Here is a 19893-nt window from a genome sequence, read left to right on the forward strand (position 1 = left end):
GGACATGGGGATGAAAGGAGGCAGGAGATACTGTTAATGATAGAGGAATTCTGTCTACTAAGAGCAAAAGCCAAAAAGGCTAGTACAGTGTGGTGGGGGGGAAAAACAGTACGGAATAACTACAACAATATGTCATGGAGTAAACGGGTTTATCAGCAAGTTTACATATAATATGTACATCTGCAACTATTGGTGGAATCTTGGTTGAATAAAGCATTAACAATAGTAGATTACCTGCTCGAAATGGGCACTTAGACAGGTTTTTAGTGCTTGTTCTCATCTTGGAGAATAAGGGTTTTGGAACATCTGCTGGATAGATACATGTAATTTTATCCCTTAGTTCATCAAGGTTTGAAAGCAGGTCATGGTGGAATACCCATTCCTTCAACATATCCCAAACAAATGCATCAAGTGATATGGATATGGGAATTCTGTGAACCTTGAAATGAGCCTCCTGGGGTGCTCTCATAACTAGGCTCTAGAACCACATGATGTGTGGCAGGTTGTGCTGTTCTGTTGGAATACCTGTGCATGAAATGAAATGTGCTCTACCAACTCCATATGAATGAGAATAATGCTCAACAATAAATGTCTTTTCTTCCAACGTCAACACCATTGCCACAGCTAAATGTAATGGCATAGACTCTACACATGCTCTTCTATTAATGTGCATGCAGTCGAATGTCATATCTTGTAGCATATGTACTTGAAGGAGGTGTTAAACGTCAGTACTGTTTGAAGTTTAACACTTACATGCATGTTGAGTATAACGTTGAAATTAACTGTCTAGTATGTCTTAATAGGATGTTGCTTTAGATGAGAGAATGTAGAAAGCTGATTGCAAAATATTTAGTCAAATTGGTTGGCATCTAAATAAAACATGAACCCAGTGGCAGTTATTAATTCCAGGAATGTGGATTGGAAGCAGGAGATAGTGTATGAGAACAAGGAGTATGAATTTGTTGAATTTCTCCTATTTCAAGCAATCTGTGATGGAAGTCACTCGAGTTTTTTCACATGTTGGATTTGGTGATATAATCACACTGTGTGGTTATTAATAAAGTATCAATGCTATTACCGATTGCTTGAGGGTGATTATGAGATACTGGTTTGGGAAGTGGTTAACAGGAAAAGACTACTGACAAAGAGGGGTATATGTGGAATTATAATGTAGGTTGTCATCTGAAGTTGGGTTGATGAGCTTTGCAGTAAAGATGTTCACACACACATGCATTGCTTGTTTCATTGCATATCACTAGAGTAGGAATGAAATGGGTGAACTGTGAAATCAAGCCCGCAGTGATGGAAAAGAAGTTATCGAGAAAGTACAATACAATGATAAAGTACAAGATAGTGATTACATGCATGTTGAGTATAAAGTGGGTTAGAAAAATGACAAGCATGGTAAACAATGAAAAAGTGAGTGGAAATTGGTCATTGAGCCAAAGATGATTCAAGGGAATGCTTCTGTTATATGGCAAGTAAGAGACAGAATAATTATGACAGGGTGACACTACTTGATGGTTATGTTATCAGAGTGATTATTTCAGTGGATGTAGCAGAGTTACTTCATGAGTGTATATCATACTGGTGTAAATGATGCTGTGCAATTATGTAATAGGGAGGCAAATGTTATTGTATTAGAGGTGACAAAATTAGGTGTGCAAATGTTAATTGACTTAGATGATAGTCTTTGGAAGTGGATGATGCATTACAGATTTTTTAAGCAATGTGCAGGAGTTATGTATGCCCTTGAACTGGTTATTTAATGAGTAGTAGAAAACATTCGTAAGTGCTGGAAAGAAGGCAAAATAGTACAGCTCCACAATCATGTTTCTTGGACAGACATTTTGAATTCTAGACCAGTCTGTATATCTGCAGTTCTAGTCAAGGTGTATTGGAGAGGTTGGTTAGAAATATAATATAGGATTGAGTTGATGGCCCTAGAATTCTTCAGGGTGGGTTTGTCAGTGGTAGGTCTTGTTTTAGCCATTTAGTTGCATTTTATGGTAAGGTGATGAATGTGTTGGATAAGATAAATTTATGTACAGTGATACTCTTGGACTTTGCAAAAGCATTTGTTGGTGTACAAGCTGGAGGGGGATGGGAATGGGTAATAGCTGGTTGGATGGATTGAAGGTTGGCTCCTCTGAAAAATACCAGCAGGGTATATATGTGGAAGCAGTGTCTCAAAAAAAAAAAAAAAAAAAAAAAAAAGCAGGTAACTACTGTTGTGCCCTCGGGTTGTCTTCTTGGTTCCCTGCTATATCTAAATTACTTACAATGAGAGGAAGACTAGCTGCAAGATGGTAAGGCCAGAACCTAATCCTTTTAAAGAAGACAATATTTCATGTGGATTGACTAGAGATCTTCCAGTGTTTAATAAAGATGCACATAAGGAGCACTGTTGATATTAGTTGCCTTCAGAAAGATTTCAGTAAATTTTTAGTTAGACATCTTCATGTAATAATGAACATTGGCAGAAATAAGTATCTTTACAAATTTGCATTTGTCATCTACTTTTTTTATATTTGTGGACATAGGGAGAGTTAAATTTTAAGGTTCAGTATGATAAGTTGATTGGGTTAACCTCCTGTCATGAGTGCTTACTCCATGGAGGTTGGTATGAGCATAATATAACAAGTTTAGATTGTCATGTGATAACGAACATTGGTAGAAATAAGTATCTTTACAAATTTGCATTTGTCACCTACTTTTTTATATAACCAATTACTTCTGCTGATATTTATGTCCATTTTATTGTCAGTTTTCTTTAGTTTCTTCTTCCATTCTGATTTAGATATGGATAAGTCTCTTTACCTGAAAATGGTTTGCCAGAACAGGTGTATTGTCTTTTGAATTATGAAGAATTGTTTGTGATATTGTACAATATTATTTTATGTTTATTATGAGATATGCTTTAGTTGTATTTTAATATAAATTTAATTTTTTTTATTTTCTTATTTTTTTTTTTAATAGATGGGAAGGAAGACCATCATGTTAAATTATAATCCAGAAACTGTTAGCACTGATTATGATATGTGTGACAGGTTATATTTTGAAGAAATTTCATTTGAAGTGAGTATAATTTTTTTTATTTGAAAATTGTATCACGCATAAAATCTTAATTTAAAGTTGAAGTTCTATTTCATTTTATTTTATTTATTATTTTTATTTTGACAGTAAAGCAGTATTTTCCTCTCTTGTAGACTGTAATGGATATCTATACACTTGAGCAGCCAGAAGGAATAATTCTGTGTATGGGAGGTCAGCTGCCAAACAACATTGCTATGGATTTGCACCGACAGAAGGTGACCCTTTTGAAATGTAGTTATGTATTTTGCAACGCTTACTTGGAGCATTGTAGTCTTTCTAATACATTCTAGTGAACTGTAATTTCCTTAGAATGTTTTAGTAAGTTTTAGGAATTTCAGTCACTTACCTACTGCATTGAGCTAATTTGAACTAAGAAAATTGGTGAAATTTTGCTGTTTTGAGTGAAGTGTTATGTAAATGTAGTATTGGTAAAATAGTAAATGTACATTGGTACATTTACTATTTTGTCCATTAAATCTCTGTGGACTAAGTTTTGTTTTCCTTTGTTAGCATAACATTGGAAGATTGGTTAGTTGGTTTATAGTTTATTGGCACAAAAACAGCAAAGGTCATAACCGTGCCATAGTAATACACAAGGTCAAAGGTTACATCACTACATAAACATTCAAAGAAAAATTGTAAACAATATGTAATACAAAAACCAAGCCAAGCAATGCAGCATATACATATAAACAAAATAACAACAAAGGTTAAAGAAGCACATATAGAGTCATTAGAAATTAGTAAACAATATTCATGCACAGAAATTAAGTTCCACAATGCAGCATCTATATGTAAACAAAATTTATGAAAAAGTTACTGCAACATACAAGGTCAAAAGTTGCAGCAGTACATAAATAGTCAACAGTACAAAATAATAAACAAAATGCATGTATAAAAACAAAGCCAAGGAATGCATATCTATATATAAATAAAATTACAGCAGCACCATAAATAGTCAAAAAAGAAATTATTGTACAATATGCATACATAAAGTTTAGCAATGCAGTATGCAGTATCTACATGTAAACAAAATTACAACAAGGTTACAAAAATATGCAATCAAAGGCTACAGCAATTCGTAGATTGTCAAAAATAAACTAGTAAGTAATATGTATGTACAAAAGTTAAGTTAAACAATGTAGTATCTACATATAAACAAAATTACAGTCAAATGTGTTTGTACAAATTCTTTGTAGAAAGTTAAAAACCTCATGCAATCTACCGCAGTGTAAAGTGCTAGCACTCTGCCAGGATATGATAAATAGTGAGACGTATTGCATTTTTCATGCATGGAGGGTCATCAGCCCTCAGTAAATAAGAATGTATAAGATGACTATTACCGATGTGGAATCTAGCAAAAACAGCTTCCTCTCTTCTCTGTATAAGTTGACTAGAATGCCAATGTTTAATTTCAATGTGGAATCTAGCAAAAACAGCTTCCTCTCTTCTCTGTATAAGTTGACTAGAATGCCAATGTTTAATTTCAGGCTTAATGTCATATAATTTGTTTGTTGATGCTTCCTGCCATGATTCGAGCAATTAGCTTTGATTTTATCTGTATATGACCATGTAGTACGTAGAGAAAGTATGAGCTGATCTAGCAAATGCATCTACACTCTCATTTCCCTTAATTCCAATATGGCTGGAAATCCAGCACAACTGAACATCTAAATTAAGAGTTTAGTACAACAGGTGTAACACTTCATGCAACATTGGATGTAGATTATACATAGGAAGGGAGATATCCTGCAAAGAGCTGAATGTCTATAAATTACACAGCGATTTTCTTTTATATGTACAAGTGCAAGCTGGATGGCATGCAACTCTGGTGTATAATTACTGCAATCATGTGGAATCTGGTTGGAGATAATAATGTCAGGAAACACAGCTGACATGGTATCAGTTGTTGAACCTTAGATGGCAAGAAATCAAAGTGGGCTGCTCTCTGTGCATTAAACAATTGCAGGTAGACAGATGTTGGAGTATGAAACTTCTGTAGCTGACAAAGTGAGAAGTTGCAGGATGGAGTGCAAACCTGCCATGGAGGGATGCTGTTATGTTTGGTGTAGGCAATATCAATGTTCATACCAACAGGTTGCATAGTCTCTTTAACACGCTTAACAGAAAGATGTATGGCAGTCTGAAGTGTGTGATAATGAGTTTCCAAATGCAGAGAATAGAGATTAGTCCATGTAGTGATGATCTGGGAGAGACTTTATCTTTAGGACATATTAAGAGACAACTGTTTCAATCTGAGCGATAGAGCTGGTTCATTTGATTCAGCATAAATGAGTGGGTGATGTGCAAAAGCCACCAGCAGCTATCTGTATACCCTGACGATGGATGGGATCCAGCCATCACAGGTCCATAGACTTGAGACCCATAATCCAGCTTTGAACATATAAGTGCATGATAAAGATGAAGCAATGAAGATCGATCGGCACTTTACTCAGTAGAGGATAGAGCACGAAGGAGGTTCAATGCTCTCTCTTGCACTTTTCTCTTAGTAGATGAATGTGTGCAAGGAATGTAAATTTTCTGTCAAAGATGAGTCCCAAGACCTTGGCTTCTGTAACTACTGGAATAACAGGTTGTCTCATTCTTAATTCAGGATCTGGATGAAGAGTGCATTTTCTACAGAAATGTACACAGATACTTTTTTCTGTTGAAAACCTGAACCTGTTACTAAGAGCCTACAGAGAAACATGATCAATTTGCTTTCCAAAGTTGTCTTTCAATTACCCTCACATTACGAGAATGACAGTAAATTGTGAAGTCATCAACATATAGAGTATTGTCTACAGTGGGAGGAAGCTGTTCAGTGATTGAGTTAACTTTGATAGCAAAAATGCCACACTTAAGACAGATCCTTGGGGAACACCCTGTTCTTGATGATATGGTTGAGACAGCATACTTTCCACTCTGACTTGGAAAGTTCACCCAGACAGAAAGTTTTTAATAAATGCAGAAAGGTGTCCTCTGAGATCTAGTTAAAGAAGTCTTAATATGCCATATCTCTGGGCTGTATCTTTCATGTCAAAGGAATGTTCAGGAATGCATCCTTTAAACAAGTTTCTAAACAAACCATATGGTCTAAAGTTTGAACAATGTGTACGAAAGCCACATTTGCTTTCTAAATACCAGCAAAGTCTGGCATTAGCCATTTTTTCTATCTTACAAAGACAGCTGGTGAGAGCATTAAGTAGATAATTATTTGCTTTTGTTGGATCCTTTCCTGGTTTTGGGATAGCAATGATAACTGATTTATACCAAGAATCCAGAAACTCTTCCTCTGCAAGTATTCTGTTGTATATTAAGAGGAGGAGGAGATCCACAGAAGATGATGATGGATGTTTTATCATTTCGTAATGGATGTCATCAGGCCCTACTGCACTAGGATGAGACAGTAAAAGAGGTCTTTTTATTTCCTCCTTAACAAATGGCTGATTGTATGGCTCAAGTCCATTGGTACAAAATTTAAGCCTTTGTTTCTCGTGCTGCTCTTTCAGTGTTAAAAATTCAGAAGGATATGAAGCTGTTGCTGAAATGCTGGCAAAATTTTCTCCCAAAGTGTCTGCAATAGCTTTTGGGATCAGCAATGACACTTACTTTATGGTCTAAGGTAGATGAAAGGTAGATATAGATGGTTCTATATCTACCTTTCATTTTCTGGATTTTATCCCATACGATTTTGGCACTGGTCATTTGATTAATCGATGCAGTAAATTGGATTCATGATCATCTCACATAACATGGTTTGGCTTGAGCATGCTTAAAGCTGTTAAGTTTGTGGTGAGGTATCTGTGAAAAATATACCCCATTCTCTGTGTTGATCTTTTTTGCTGTTTAGCATATCAAGGCTTTGGATAGAGTGGAAATCAAGATGATCTTGAAATGGAGGCTATTACTGCATGGATGCAGTGTGTTATATACTTGACTGCTTCATTGATAGGTGTTTGACTGACAGTATCAGCATTAAATTTTGCAAGATGAAAAAAATGTTCCAGTCACCATGGTCCATTTCCATATGGGCATCCATGTAGGTGAACATGGTTCCTGTGAAGATGCTGAGCAAAGAATAGGAAAATGATCTCTTCCATATATGTTCTCTTCAATGTCCCACATGAGCAGTGGAAGAATGGAAGGGGAGCAAATTGTAAGATCAATTACAGAATATTAGCAGGTAGGCATGTGCAAGAAAGTATTGAGTCTATTATTCAGAAAGGAGAGATCATTATCGTCTATTTGTGGTGGCACTCCCCCTACAGAGTAGAGTATTGTGAGCATTAAAGTCACCCATCATAAGTATGGGTTCAGGCAGTTGCAAGATAAGATTATCAAGATTAATTTCATTTAACTCAGCACGTGATGGTAAATGAATTGAACATACTTTAATGAGAAATCCCATGGAGAGGCAAATTGCTACTGCTTCCAGAGCAGTATTAAGTTGGACATGATGGAAAGGAATATGACTCTTCACTAAGATAGCTACTCCTCCATGAGCAGGACCACCTCCAGTTCTGTCCTTGCATACACAACAGTGAAATTCCTTAAGATAGGTCATCATTGGGTCTTAAGTATGTTTCCTGTAGACAAATAAAAAGTTATTATACAAATTAAGTGGATATTGAATCCAACATTATTTCACAGCCGAATATAGAAACTACAAGAGTTTTGTGCTGTAGAAACTATAAAAGTTTCAGCGGATCCGAGCGTAAGCAGCCTTTCAGGACAGGGGCAACTCGCAGTAAAGGTGGAGTAAGTTGTGATCACTTTCCTTAGTATTTTCCATAATGTAAAGCACATCTCCTTGCGGACATGTATGATGCTATGCATTATGGAAGGGGGTCACTACCCAGACTGGTTTTGACCTTTGTTGAGGTCTCGTCAGTAGGAGCCATTCTTTCCCATATGAGTTGCCAAAAGGTGTGGCAACTCATATGGGAAAGAATGACTTCTGCATTACTTCAACCTGGGTATTTACATCTGGGTCTGGCTCCCACTGATGAGACTCAACAAAGGTCGAAACTGGTCTGGGTAGTGACCCCTTCCATAATGCATAGCATCATACATGTCTGCAAGGAGATGTGGTTTACATTATGGAAAGTACTAAGGAAAGTGATCAGAATTTACTCTGACTTTACCACAAGTTGCCCCTGTCCTGAAAGGTTGCTGGATCTGCCGAAAGTTTTATAGTTTTTATATTCGGCTTTGAAATGATGTTGGATTCAATATTCACTTAATTTGTATAATAATTTTGCATCGCCGAAGTGAAGCCTTTGGCTCTATATTTCAGAAACAAAAAGGTTTATTTCTGCAACAAAATCTTTATCATAGATATTCTGCCAAAAACCATGACAATTCCATTGTAAAAATTTTCCTATTGTGTTAGCTTTATAGACTTGTCAGGTTTATATTTATCACTTGTTTTTGGGAAGTATGGATGGCCAGTGTCCATCTTTCTCTGGTAAAATATTCAATACATCTGATGTTTTAAGGTTAGTTAGCAAGTTTAATTTACTTTCAGTGGCTACTGAAATATTGTTTTTTTTTCCCTGTGGGAAGTCTAGTGGTTTATCTTTAAGCTATATCTTTGCCATAATTTTTTTGACAAGTGGGTTTTCCTCAAATGGGACCATTTTTGGAGTTGTCTCTGGATTAAGGCTATACGTCATACAATTGATGCACTCAACAAAGAAGCACTTGTGATTATCAAGTTTGGGTATATTGAAATTATCAGATGGTGGAATAGACATGAGTTTGAGTTACTGTTGACATTTTCTTAATTATTACCTTCTCAGCATATGAGGGTCTCAGATAAGGTGCGGTGGTGGCTAGTTTTCTTTTTACATGTTTTGATATGTTTTAAGTTTTTGTAGTTCTTTTTCATCTTTCTACTTCTGACATGCATGAGAGTAAGCTGGATGATTTCCCACCTAACACATTTAGCTTTTTTTTTTTTTTGCAAAGCATGATTTGTTATGCTCTTTACTACCACATTGGACTCAGGTGGTGGAACCATGACAGGCAGTTTGGGCATGCCTATATTTATTTTTCTTGTGTATTAGTAGTAACAATTAATAAAGAAATAATATATTTGTATTATATATATATTTTTTTTTTAGATTCTGAGAGTGAAAATTTTTGTTCTGACTCAAAAATACTTCTTCAAAGGAACAAGTAAACTTTCCAATCCAAATAGATTTTTTTTTTGAAAAAAAAAAAGCTACTTTTGAATTTTTCTGGGAAGAACATTTTATTATGGTTCAAAACATTTCAATCCCTGAAATTGAATAGCCAACAATTCATATAGGTTTCATTGCACTATCATAAGTAGTAAACAGGTTTCTTAGAAGCCAAGTTACTTCACTGTGATAGGTCATTGAGCCTAACACAAAAGGGTGTATCAGATTGGATTCATTTTTATCCTACTCAAAACTAAATTTTGACTACTTTCTATTTCTAATCCCTTCTGATCAAGGCTTTTGAAACATTAATTTCAATAGTACTTTCTGCCACGACTAGTAGGTAGTATATGGACATATCCTGAACTCCGAAGATGTTACTGTCAACAAGAATCTGATTTTCCTTTTTAAGTCAGTCTTATCAAAGAATTTGTTTATGCTGTCTTTCTTAAACATTATCCTCTGGAAGAGATTTTTTTTTTTACCCTTTAATTATCTGCCACTTATGATGAATTTTGTATTATTTTTATTTTTAAACTGCTATTAACAGAAACCTGATTGCTATCTGGAAAATGAAAGATAGACAGACATAGTCTATCTTTCATTTTCCAGATAGCAATCAGGAAATTTTTTTGTCTACCTTGCAGCATATTGGATCTGTGGTTGCTGAATCGAAAACTTTTTTCTGGGAAAAGGGGGAAATTTGGCTAGACTTTTCACAATAGCTTTCAATCCATCTAAATGTTCAGTAAGAACAATAGGAACAGTGGGTCATTTCTACAAATGAGCTGTACCATTGACCATTTGTTATGGAGTAATTAAAAAGAGCACTTTTACTTTTCATACCAATACAGTTCTTCTCTTATTGTGCAGTAGAACCAAGGAGGAGTTTCTAGACTCATGGCATAAGTCAATTGGCATTGCCATTCCAAAACCAAGAAAAGATCCAAAACAACAATTGCCAACCTATCACTCTGATGCTATCTTTGTAAGATATTGGAGAAAATGCTAAATGCTAGGCTTCTTTGGTATTTGGTTAGCAGTTATCTTCTAACACACACACACACACACACACACACACACACACACACACACACACACACACACACACACACACACACACACAATGGCTATCATAGACACTGTTCGATATTGGACTATTTTGTTTGTTTATAAACATGTGTAAGAGATGAATTCCTGAAACAAGAACAGCTGGTTTGTTTTCTTTGACATGGATACAGCATATTAAAATACCTCTATAATGCAGGTTGTGGGATCAGAGGGATTTTTATCTTTCTCTGTAGCCAGATCTCTCAAGCTCGCATGGGAAGCACATTTTCTTGGTAATTCTGCAAGAAGAGTGTTTTCACCAAAGCTCTGTCTTAGGTATGATACTCTTTGTTGTCATAGTAAACTTGATCGCTAAACAGCTTCCTCCCATTGTAGATATCAATTTTCTTCTACAGTAGTTCTATATGTTGATAACTTCACTGTTTACTTTATTATTGTAACATGAGGAGGTCATTGAAATGCAACTTCAACATGAAATCCATCATATCTGTTCATGAACTCCTTAGAATAGCTTCAATTTTTCATCAGAAAAAAAAAAAAAAAGTCGTAACGTGCTTCTGCCAAAAATGCAGAAACGTGTAAGGACACAAAATGCAAAAATCTCTTTACCCAGATTTAGTATGGGACAAACTTTCTGGCCTCACATTTTTGAACTAAGATAAGAGTGCAGAGAGCACTGAAGGTCCTTGGCATGCTATCCTCTATAGCAGAGGTTCTCAACCTTTTCCAGTGGCGTACCACTATATTTAATTCAAGATAATAAATGTACCATTAAGGCAGTGGCTCACGTACCACCAGTGGTATGCGTACCATAGATTGCAAATCCCTGCTCTACAGAATGGAGTGCTGATTGATGTTCCTTGTTTTGCCTTTACCTTGCACTTGTTTGCTGAAAGCTTGCTTATTCATTAAGGTACAGGAATAGCTACTGGTGCATTTCTTATTGTCTGTTCAGTCTTTGTCAGATTATGAACCTTGGTATTGCTTTTACAGAATCATTTACCTCTTAACTGTACCTTAAAGCTAGTATTTTATGATGTTTCTTTGATTTTTGTTGGTTTTATTTCTATTTTATTGGTATTGAATGCTTGATTACATTACATGAACTGGACATTACAGCCTTCCTCCAACGACAGATTTGCACTCTATCATGAAACCTCTCACTGTGCCAGCTAAGGAAGTTTCATATTCCATTTCTCCTGTCTAGTTGTGTTGTAACATGCATATAGTACCCAGATTTCTTATGTATCTATGCTGATGGTTTTGAGATCTGAGATATCCATTAGTGGTGCTATGTTTCCTGACTGTTATATCCAGTTAGATCCCCATTGAAGGGAGTAGTTATACAGCTGAGCCCCATGCCATTCAGCTAGTGCTTGTACACATGTAAGAAAATTGCTACCAAAAATGTATGATTTATAGACTCATTGAGTTCTATATGAGCCATTCCTCTCCTGTGTATAATCCACACCCGTTGCTTTATGATGTCCTAAAATAATTGTATAAAAGTATGGTTGTACTGGCTTTCCCAGCCCCACAGATATTGAGGGAAATGAGACCACAGAATCAGCTGCTATGTCAGTTCGTACTTTGTCGATGTGCTATTTATCAATTCTGTATACAGACAGTTTGAGATCAAGCTTATTAATGAGTGGCAATCAGCATGACTGAATGCATAACCAATTACATGAAATTTACTTGAAATTAAGTATTGGCTGTCTATTAGATGTCTTTGAGAGTGTCTGCTGTTGCATCCTATTTCTTCTCAATCTATACTTTGGATCTGACATTTAGTTATTATGATGTTCTTAACCTAAAAAATAGTTGCTAGTTAATTTCTAATACAAATATAGAGAAAATTTATATTTATAGACTGCACCACTCTATATCTGAATTAGTTCAAGAATTGAAGAAAAATCAACCTTCAACTATTTCTCCTTAAAATATATACTGGCCGAGTATATTTGACTTATTTAATTTACCCGCTTTGGTTCAAATATTTTATGAATGGTGCAGTAAAAGAGATCAAAATACAACTTTAGATTAACAAAAACAAACATTTAATTTTAAAATCACAAATTTTACACTTAACTTCAATTCAGTAATTAAGATATCACAAACATTTGCTTCTCAGAAAGTTCAATCATTCAACTCATACGATGGTAAATCTGTTATCTCTATAATACAGTCTTCTCACAGTTCCTTAAGTTCCAAATACAACAAAAATTGCAGTAACACTTCCTCACAAACAAACACTTAAATTTACACTTCAGCTAATTTTCACCAATAGTTACTGTTAGTATAGAGAAATTCTAGGATGAAACTCACACACTTCTCTGTATAGGAATATTAATGGTTGGAATAATCTTACCGATAATCTTCTATCTTCATCTACTTATACATATACACTTTTTATAGCTGTAAACACTTTAAACAGTAAACGGCACTCATTAAGTAAATTCTTCTAAGCAATAACTGAATTAATCATTGGTCACAATACACAAAAACAAACGTTGTTGCATAAAGTACTACTGATCACTCATGAAACAAGGCAACACACAATAATTCTTAACTTGAGGTTTTATATGCACAGTTGTTCATTCCTCCTGCATTCAAATAATTCTTTAGGCACTATAACTCTAAACACAGCTAATGGTAAACTTCAACTTACAGCCTCTACTACTCTAGTAACTCCGTGCTTTATTTCAAGATGCTGTGTGTCCTTGACAGGTTGGCCCTGAAATTAAATCTCAACTCAAGTATTGCTAGTCTATTTAGTAGTCACTCAGCTGTATTCTACAACTTATTAGCTAACTGCCTCTCCACTAATAGACTTTATTTAGCTGCTTGAGTGACTTGCCGACTCGCTATTATCGCACTGTGATTCCCGAATGCCGAATGCTCCAATTCCAACCTAATGCCAATCCTCTCCTTTCTCTATCTCTCCTAATAATCTCTCTTAATTAATTAATAATTTCAGCATTCATCGCTTATATATCCGTTCTTCCCTCCTAAATTATTCTTGTGATTTCTTTCTAAAACCCTTTTCAATAAACCTTCTCCTCACGTGGTGTTCCAAAACGTTCTCGCTCACTTACATACGTCTCCATGACAACCAAACAAAATATAATAAAATTGAGGTATTGCATAATGCTAAACTTCTACAAATAGGAATAAATAAGGAATATTTACATTTCAATTAATACGCAGTTAAATTATCAAATACAAGTTGTTATAATATTAATATAGTAATTAATAAAGTAGCTTAATATTTAAATACAGAGTCTAATACTATTATTATATATCTTTAATTAATTAATTAATTATTATTAGAACTTCAAGGACCCCCCCCACCCCCCCCCCCCCCCACCCCCCCCCCCCCCCACCCCCCCCCCCCCCCACCCCCCCCCCCCCCCACCCCCCCCCCCCCCCACCCCCCCCCCCCCCCACCCCCCCCCCCCCCCACCCCCCCCCCCCCCCACCCCCCCCCCCCCCCACCCCCCCCCCCCCCCACCCCCCCCCCCCCCCACCCCCCCCCCCCCCCACCCCCCCCCCCCCCCACCCCCCCCCCCCCCCACCCCCCCCCCCCCCCACCCCCCCCCCCCCCCACCCCCCCCCCCCCCCACCCCCCCCCCCCCCCACCCCCCCCCCCCCCCACCCCCCCCCCCCCCCACCCCCCCCCCCCCCCACCCCCCCCCCCCCCCACCCCCCCCCCCCCCCACCCCCCCCCCCCCCCACCCCCCCCCCCCCCCACCCCCCCCCCCCCCCACCCCCCCCCCCCCCCACCCCCCCCCCCCCCCACCCCCCCCCCCCCCCACCCCCCCCCCCCCCCACCCCCCCCCCCAAAACCAGCATGTGGCTAATGTACGAAATAAGTACTGAAATTATTGCCTATGAGAGTTTTCTGGAGAACTTGAAACAGAAGTTATGTGGGCTGAATGTGACCTTGTTTCTGTGTTGCAGAATTCATGATTCTGCTAAGAAGAATGTACAGGTCAATACTTTCATCCAATGAGACCCCCCCCTCCACCAACACACACACAAAATCACACTACCTCCACTCTATGTGTCCCCTGGTTCTCTCCAAATCAGATCATGCTTAGTATCACTTTGTATAGCAGATTGTAACTTTATAGAAAGTATTTACAACAAAGATAAAGAAATTTATTCAATAGGGTGATGGTTTGGGGAGGCATCTCGTTGACTGGATGTATCAAAAAATCTATTTGCTTCTTAGAAGAACCATAAATGCTAACAATTTAGGCAAGGTGCTCTACTCCCATATTCATCTGTATACAGGTGTGAATAGGGAAGACATTTATCCTACAATATGGTAATACTCATTCTCATGAACCCACTGGTTAGCCATATCTCTTGACCTTAAGCCTATTGAACATGTCTGGGATGCTCTAGGTCAGGGGTCTCAAACTCAAATGCAGTAAAGGGCCAGTCAATTAGATGTATATTAGACATGGGCTGTATTCATTATTATTCTGTGAACCAAAACATAAACTAAAAAAAGAAAGGCTCTTTTGTTGCCAGGGCTTTGACTTATTTAAAAAGTCACACCACCTTTTAAATTTATAACCATTTTTATTTTTAAATTTTAAAAATATAACAAGTTTAGAAAATATAAGTTTAATTACATTTTATTCATACTTTAAGAAAATTATTTAAATAATAATTTTGACTTGCAAAAATAAAGATTTTTATCTACGAGTCCTTTTTTTAATTTGATTTTGATCCTAAAACCTGACATCTTTTTCCTCTGTACTAACATGTCAATATCTTCTTTTTCGTTTCGTGTTGCAATATGAATTTCGTGAGCATTTTCAAGACTTTTCTCAATACACCAATGTAAGTCATTTCCTGACATAGGCACTATATCCAATAGTTCTTCGGTCACATTCATATCATCATCAAAGCCATGAATAAATATTGCTAACTGGGAAGAATTAATAATATCTGTACATTCGTCAACTGCAATGGAAAATGCTACAAAACTTTATTTTTTCACGCACTATATCTTGGAAGTTCTCTACTATATCTTCAACATGCCCGCAACTGTATTTCTTGATAGGTTTATACTTTGAAATGCTTGCTTTTTTTCCTGACATATGATTTTGACTGCACTTAAAATAAAATTTTTAATAAATTCTCCATCAGTAAAAGGTTTCAAAGCCCGAGCAATTTTTTCACTTATGACGTAACTACATTTAACAGCAACATCACTTGTGATAACATTCGAAAATATCCTCTGTTGAAACTTCAGTTCATTTTTTAAATCTTTTAAGTTTGGCATCGTGCATCTTTTCTGTATATTTATCACAGTTCTTATGGTTTGTTTCATAATGAGTTTTAGGTTATATTCTTTCACCACGGTGACACTTTGTCTACATATCAAACATGTTGGAATATTTTTTACTTCCACAAAGAAATATGCTTTCTCCCATTTTTCTTGAAAAGTTCTGCCTTCTTGATCTATTTTTCTTTTTTTAACTTTAAATTCAGACATTGTTATGGGCAAAAAAAAATAAGTTATTGAGGTAACTTTTTATTAGCACATTGTCATATGACAATGGTAACCTGTAACTTATTGACATTGTATCACGTGGCTTAAAATGGCTGCATGACAAGTAACTTCCATTCAGTATTGCCAACATTTGATGATAGAAACATGGTACAAAGAATTGTAGTAATAAGTTTTACTTTTTTTTAAAGCTGTCATAAAACATTTAGAATTTTGAATTTTTTTCTGTTTTTAATCCCCGCAGGATGTTAGAAACATTCTTTTTTAGAAAAGAAATCATTAAGGTCGTGGGCCACATCCATCCTGTGGCCACCAGTTTGCAACCCCTGCTCTAGGTAGGGGTTGATAACAGTAACTAGATGTGTTACTGTTATCAACCCTCTCCAAAAAAACCTTGAGGAGCATTTACATGTACCCATTTGTTATTGAATTAAACTTATTTATACAGGTTTTGAGTTATTGTGATTTTTTTTTTTTATTGTTCTTTAACAGAAATTACTAACATAGTAGTTGTCTCCATAATTTATTAGAATGAAAGTTAGAATTTTTTAAATGGTGATATCCTCAATTCAGAACTGCTGTTTTAAATTTGTAATATAAGTTAATTGCTTTAAATACCTTCAGATTAATTATAAGTTTGATATTACAGTTGGCCTCTCTATGTAGCAAACATGCTACTATAACAAACTACTTTATATATTAAAAAAAAATTCACTAAGTCTCATATGCACAGTGCCATTTTAAAGGAAATTCTCTATAGCAAACTACTATAACAAACTATTTCTGCAGTTATGTTTGCTATAGTGAGAATCAATTGTATGATGCACATTTAAAATATTGTTTTTAATCCTTTCCCTTCTCCCTTATATCATTGCTTAACCATGATGTGATTTTTGTAGACTGCTAAACAATTCTGTGAAGAAGTTGGCTATCCATGTCTGGTTCGTCCATCATATGTTCTTAGTGGAGCAGCTATGAATGTAGCTCATTCGCACCAAGATCTGGAGACGTATCTTACTGAGGCTAGTGCTGTATCCAAAGATAATCCCGTAGTTATTTCAAAGTTTATATTGGAAGCAAAGGTAAATGCCGTTTTTATATTTATAAATATATCCTATTTATATAATGTATTTTATGTATTGGACATAAAAGTAGGGCTGAAGAGAACCTTCTCAAAATAGCCAAGATAAATGGCAGCATGCAGTGATAAACCACTGAAATTTAATATGCTGATCAACTGATATCTTTAGCCACAGCAAAATAGAATAAGTTCAACTTAGGGAAGTGATCATTCTGCAACAACCAAAACCTCTGCCTACACTTACATGTTGGTTGGTCTTTTAGTAGTTGATATGTCTCTCAGTCAATAGATATTAGACCATGAAACATGGAATGAACTGTCATTATTCTTGTTGAAAGGCTTATACGCTGGTTAAACATGATAACTATTATTTAAGGAATTGACAGCGTATACTAGAAATATAGATTAAATAAACTTTAATATATACTTTCCGATATTTCGGCGAACGTCACGTTGCCATCTTCTTGGGAACTTACTATAAAGACACGTGCACGCAAGTACTAATAACAGCAAATGAGACTGAAGCTAGGAAGCTAGCGTTTTCGTAAAGGCCTGATGGTTCCCCCTGGCGGGCTATATTGGTAGTTCTTGGCCTTTAGGCTGAAGTTCTTCTGATAAAAGTTTCCCAAATTTGGGGCAGTTTCATGCATCCAAATTTGTTGAAGTTTGGCATGTTCCTAAGGGCCGAGGCTGGTTCCATGAATAGTCTTTCATACTTGAACTTGCTGCAGTGTATTACTGTGGCTTTCTTCCATCTTATTCTGTGGCGAGTATCCAGAGCGTGGTCTGCAAGCCCAGAGTGGCTGTACTGGTGAAATCGGATGTAATCCTTGTGTTCCGAGATTCAGATATTTGCTGTCCTGCCTGTTTGGCCAAAGTAGGACAGTTTACAGCTGCAAGGGACCTGGTATACACCAGGTTGGTCTAGGGGAAGTGGTTGGTCTTTGGCAGCCGGGTCAAGTTTGGCATCCACGTCTCAGAGAAGAGACCAAAGACCAACCACTTCCCCTAGACCTACCTGGTGTATACCAGGTCCCTTGCAGCTGTAAACTGTCCTACTTTGGCCAAACAGGCAGGACAGCAAATATCAGAATCTCGGAACACAAGGATTACATCCGATTTCACCAGTACAGCCACTCTGGGCTTGCAGACCACGCTCTGGATACTCGCCACAGAATAAGATGGAAGAAAGCCACAGTAATACACTGCAGCAAGTTCAAGTATGAAAGACTATTCATGGAACCAGCCTCGGCCCTTAGGAACATGCCAAACCTCAACAAATTTGGATGCATGAAACTGCCCCAAATTTGGGAAACTTTTATCAGAAGAACTTCAGCCCAAAGGCCAAGAACTACCAATATAGCCCGCCAGGGGGAACCATCAGGCCTTTACGGAAACGCTAGCTTCCTAGCTTCAGGCTCATTTGCTGTTATTAGTACTTGCGTGCACGTGTCTTTATAGTAAGTTCCCAAGAAGATGGCAACGTGACGTTCACCGAAATATCGGAAAGTATATCATCATCATCATCATCATCATCATCAAATTCCTGCCATGTACCCTCAAGTTTCCCAAATTTGGTGTACAGGATATGACAGTACTACATGAAAAAATTACATCACTACTAACTTCCTATCTACAATTTTCCTCCAAATCAGTCTGTTACTTGTCAAGACTCCAACATTATCAGATCTTATATTTCTATCGTCTAAGGCACTTTGTACCGTATCAATCCACCTATATCTTGGTCTTCTTCTGGGTCGTTTTCCTGCAAACCTGGAAGAGAACACTTGTTTTGCTAATCTTTCCTCTCCCATTCTATTTAAGTGACCATACCATCTGAGATTAGCTCTGCTAACGCATTCCTGGATGCTGACAATGTCAAGTTCTTTCCTAATATCCTCATTTTTAATATGATATTGCCATTGATGCCATCTGTTCACGCCTCTAATCTTTCTCAGGACTCTCATATCTGCGGTCTCTAGTCTTTGGTCAAGTGTTTTACTTCTGACCCAGCTCTCAGATCCATAAGTTAAAATTGGTTTGAACACAGTCTTGTATACAGCTAATTTAGTGTTCCGACTAATTTCTTTCTTATTCCATATGAATTTATTCAATTGACTTCCCACGATACCAGCTTTGTTGATTCTGTTTTCTATTTCTATATTTAGTTTACCATCTTCAGTAAAAATTGTGCCTAAGTAGCTGAAATGTTTTACTTGTTCCACAGGTTCTCCATTCACAACACAGTTGACATTTTCAATGATTCTGCCTATTTTCATTGTCTTTGTCTTTTTATTGCTGACCTTCATACCATATCTATTACAACAGCTATTCAATTTAGTCAGAGAATCTTGCAGACTTGTAGCGGATTTATTTAGAAGTATAACATCATCCGCATAAAGCAAAGAGCTGACATTAACATCTCCAATTTTGATATCAGGTTTAATACCACATTCCTTCATAATGTGATCCATATAGATAATGAATAACAGAGGGGATAATGTACATCCTTGTCTCACACCAGATTTAACATTAAACCATTTTCCTGTACTTCCTTCAATTCTAACTGCTGACTCACAACTCAAATAAAGACTAAGTATTGCTTGATATAATGCCCCATTGACACCATATAACTGCAGCGTATTGAATAGCTTCTCTCTTGGCACCTTGTCATATGCCTTTTCCAAATCGACAAAACTTAAATACAGATCTTTGTTATATTCCCATGCTTTCTCGACTATTTGTCGTAAAGTGAAAATCTGATCCTGACAGCCTCTATTTGGCCTGAATCCAGCTTGTTCTTCACCAAGCTTTTCTTCCACAATTCTTCTCAACCGTTTCTCAAGTATACGTGCATAGATCTTGCCAGGAACACTCAGTAGGGAAATACCTCTGTAATTCTCACATTCAGTTTTATTTCCCTTTTT

At 36.8% G+C, this 19893-nt stretch overlaps 1 protein-coding gene across 1 annotated transcript in view; it reads left to right on the forward strand.

The window, feature by feature from the left end:
- r (carbamoyl-phosphate synthetase 2, aspartate transcarbamylase, and dihydroorotase rudimentary) overlaps positions 1-19893 on the forward strand; it is a 489668-nt gene that overhangs the window by 266327 nt on the left and 203448 nt on the right. The window contains exons 19-21 of the mRNA XM_090390424.1: positions 2980-3078; positions 3210-3311; positions 16785-16967. Of these exons, the coding sequence (XP_090246550.1) occupies positions 2980-3078; positions 3210-3311; positions 16785-16967 (384 nt within the window). The remainder of the gene's footprint in view (positions 1-2979; positions 3079-3209; positions 3312-16784; positions 16968-19893) is intronic.

The sequence above is a fragment of the Typopeltis vanoorti genome, chromosome 3 (genome assembly GCF_054136105.1).
Source record: "Typopeltis vanoorti isolate ZY-2024b chromosome 3, IOZ_Tvanoo_1.0, whole genome shotgun sequence".
Classification (NCBI taxonomy): Eukaryota; Metazoa; Arthropoda; class Arachnida; order Uropygi; family Thelyphonidae; genus Typopeltis; species Typopeltis vanoorti.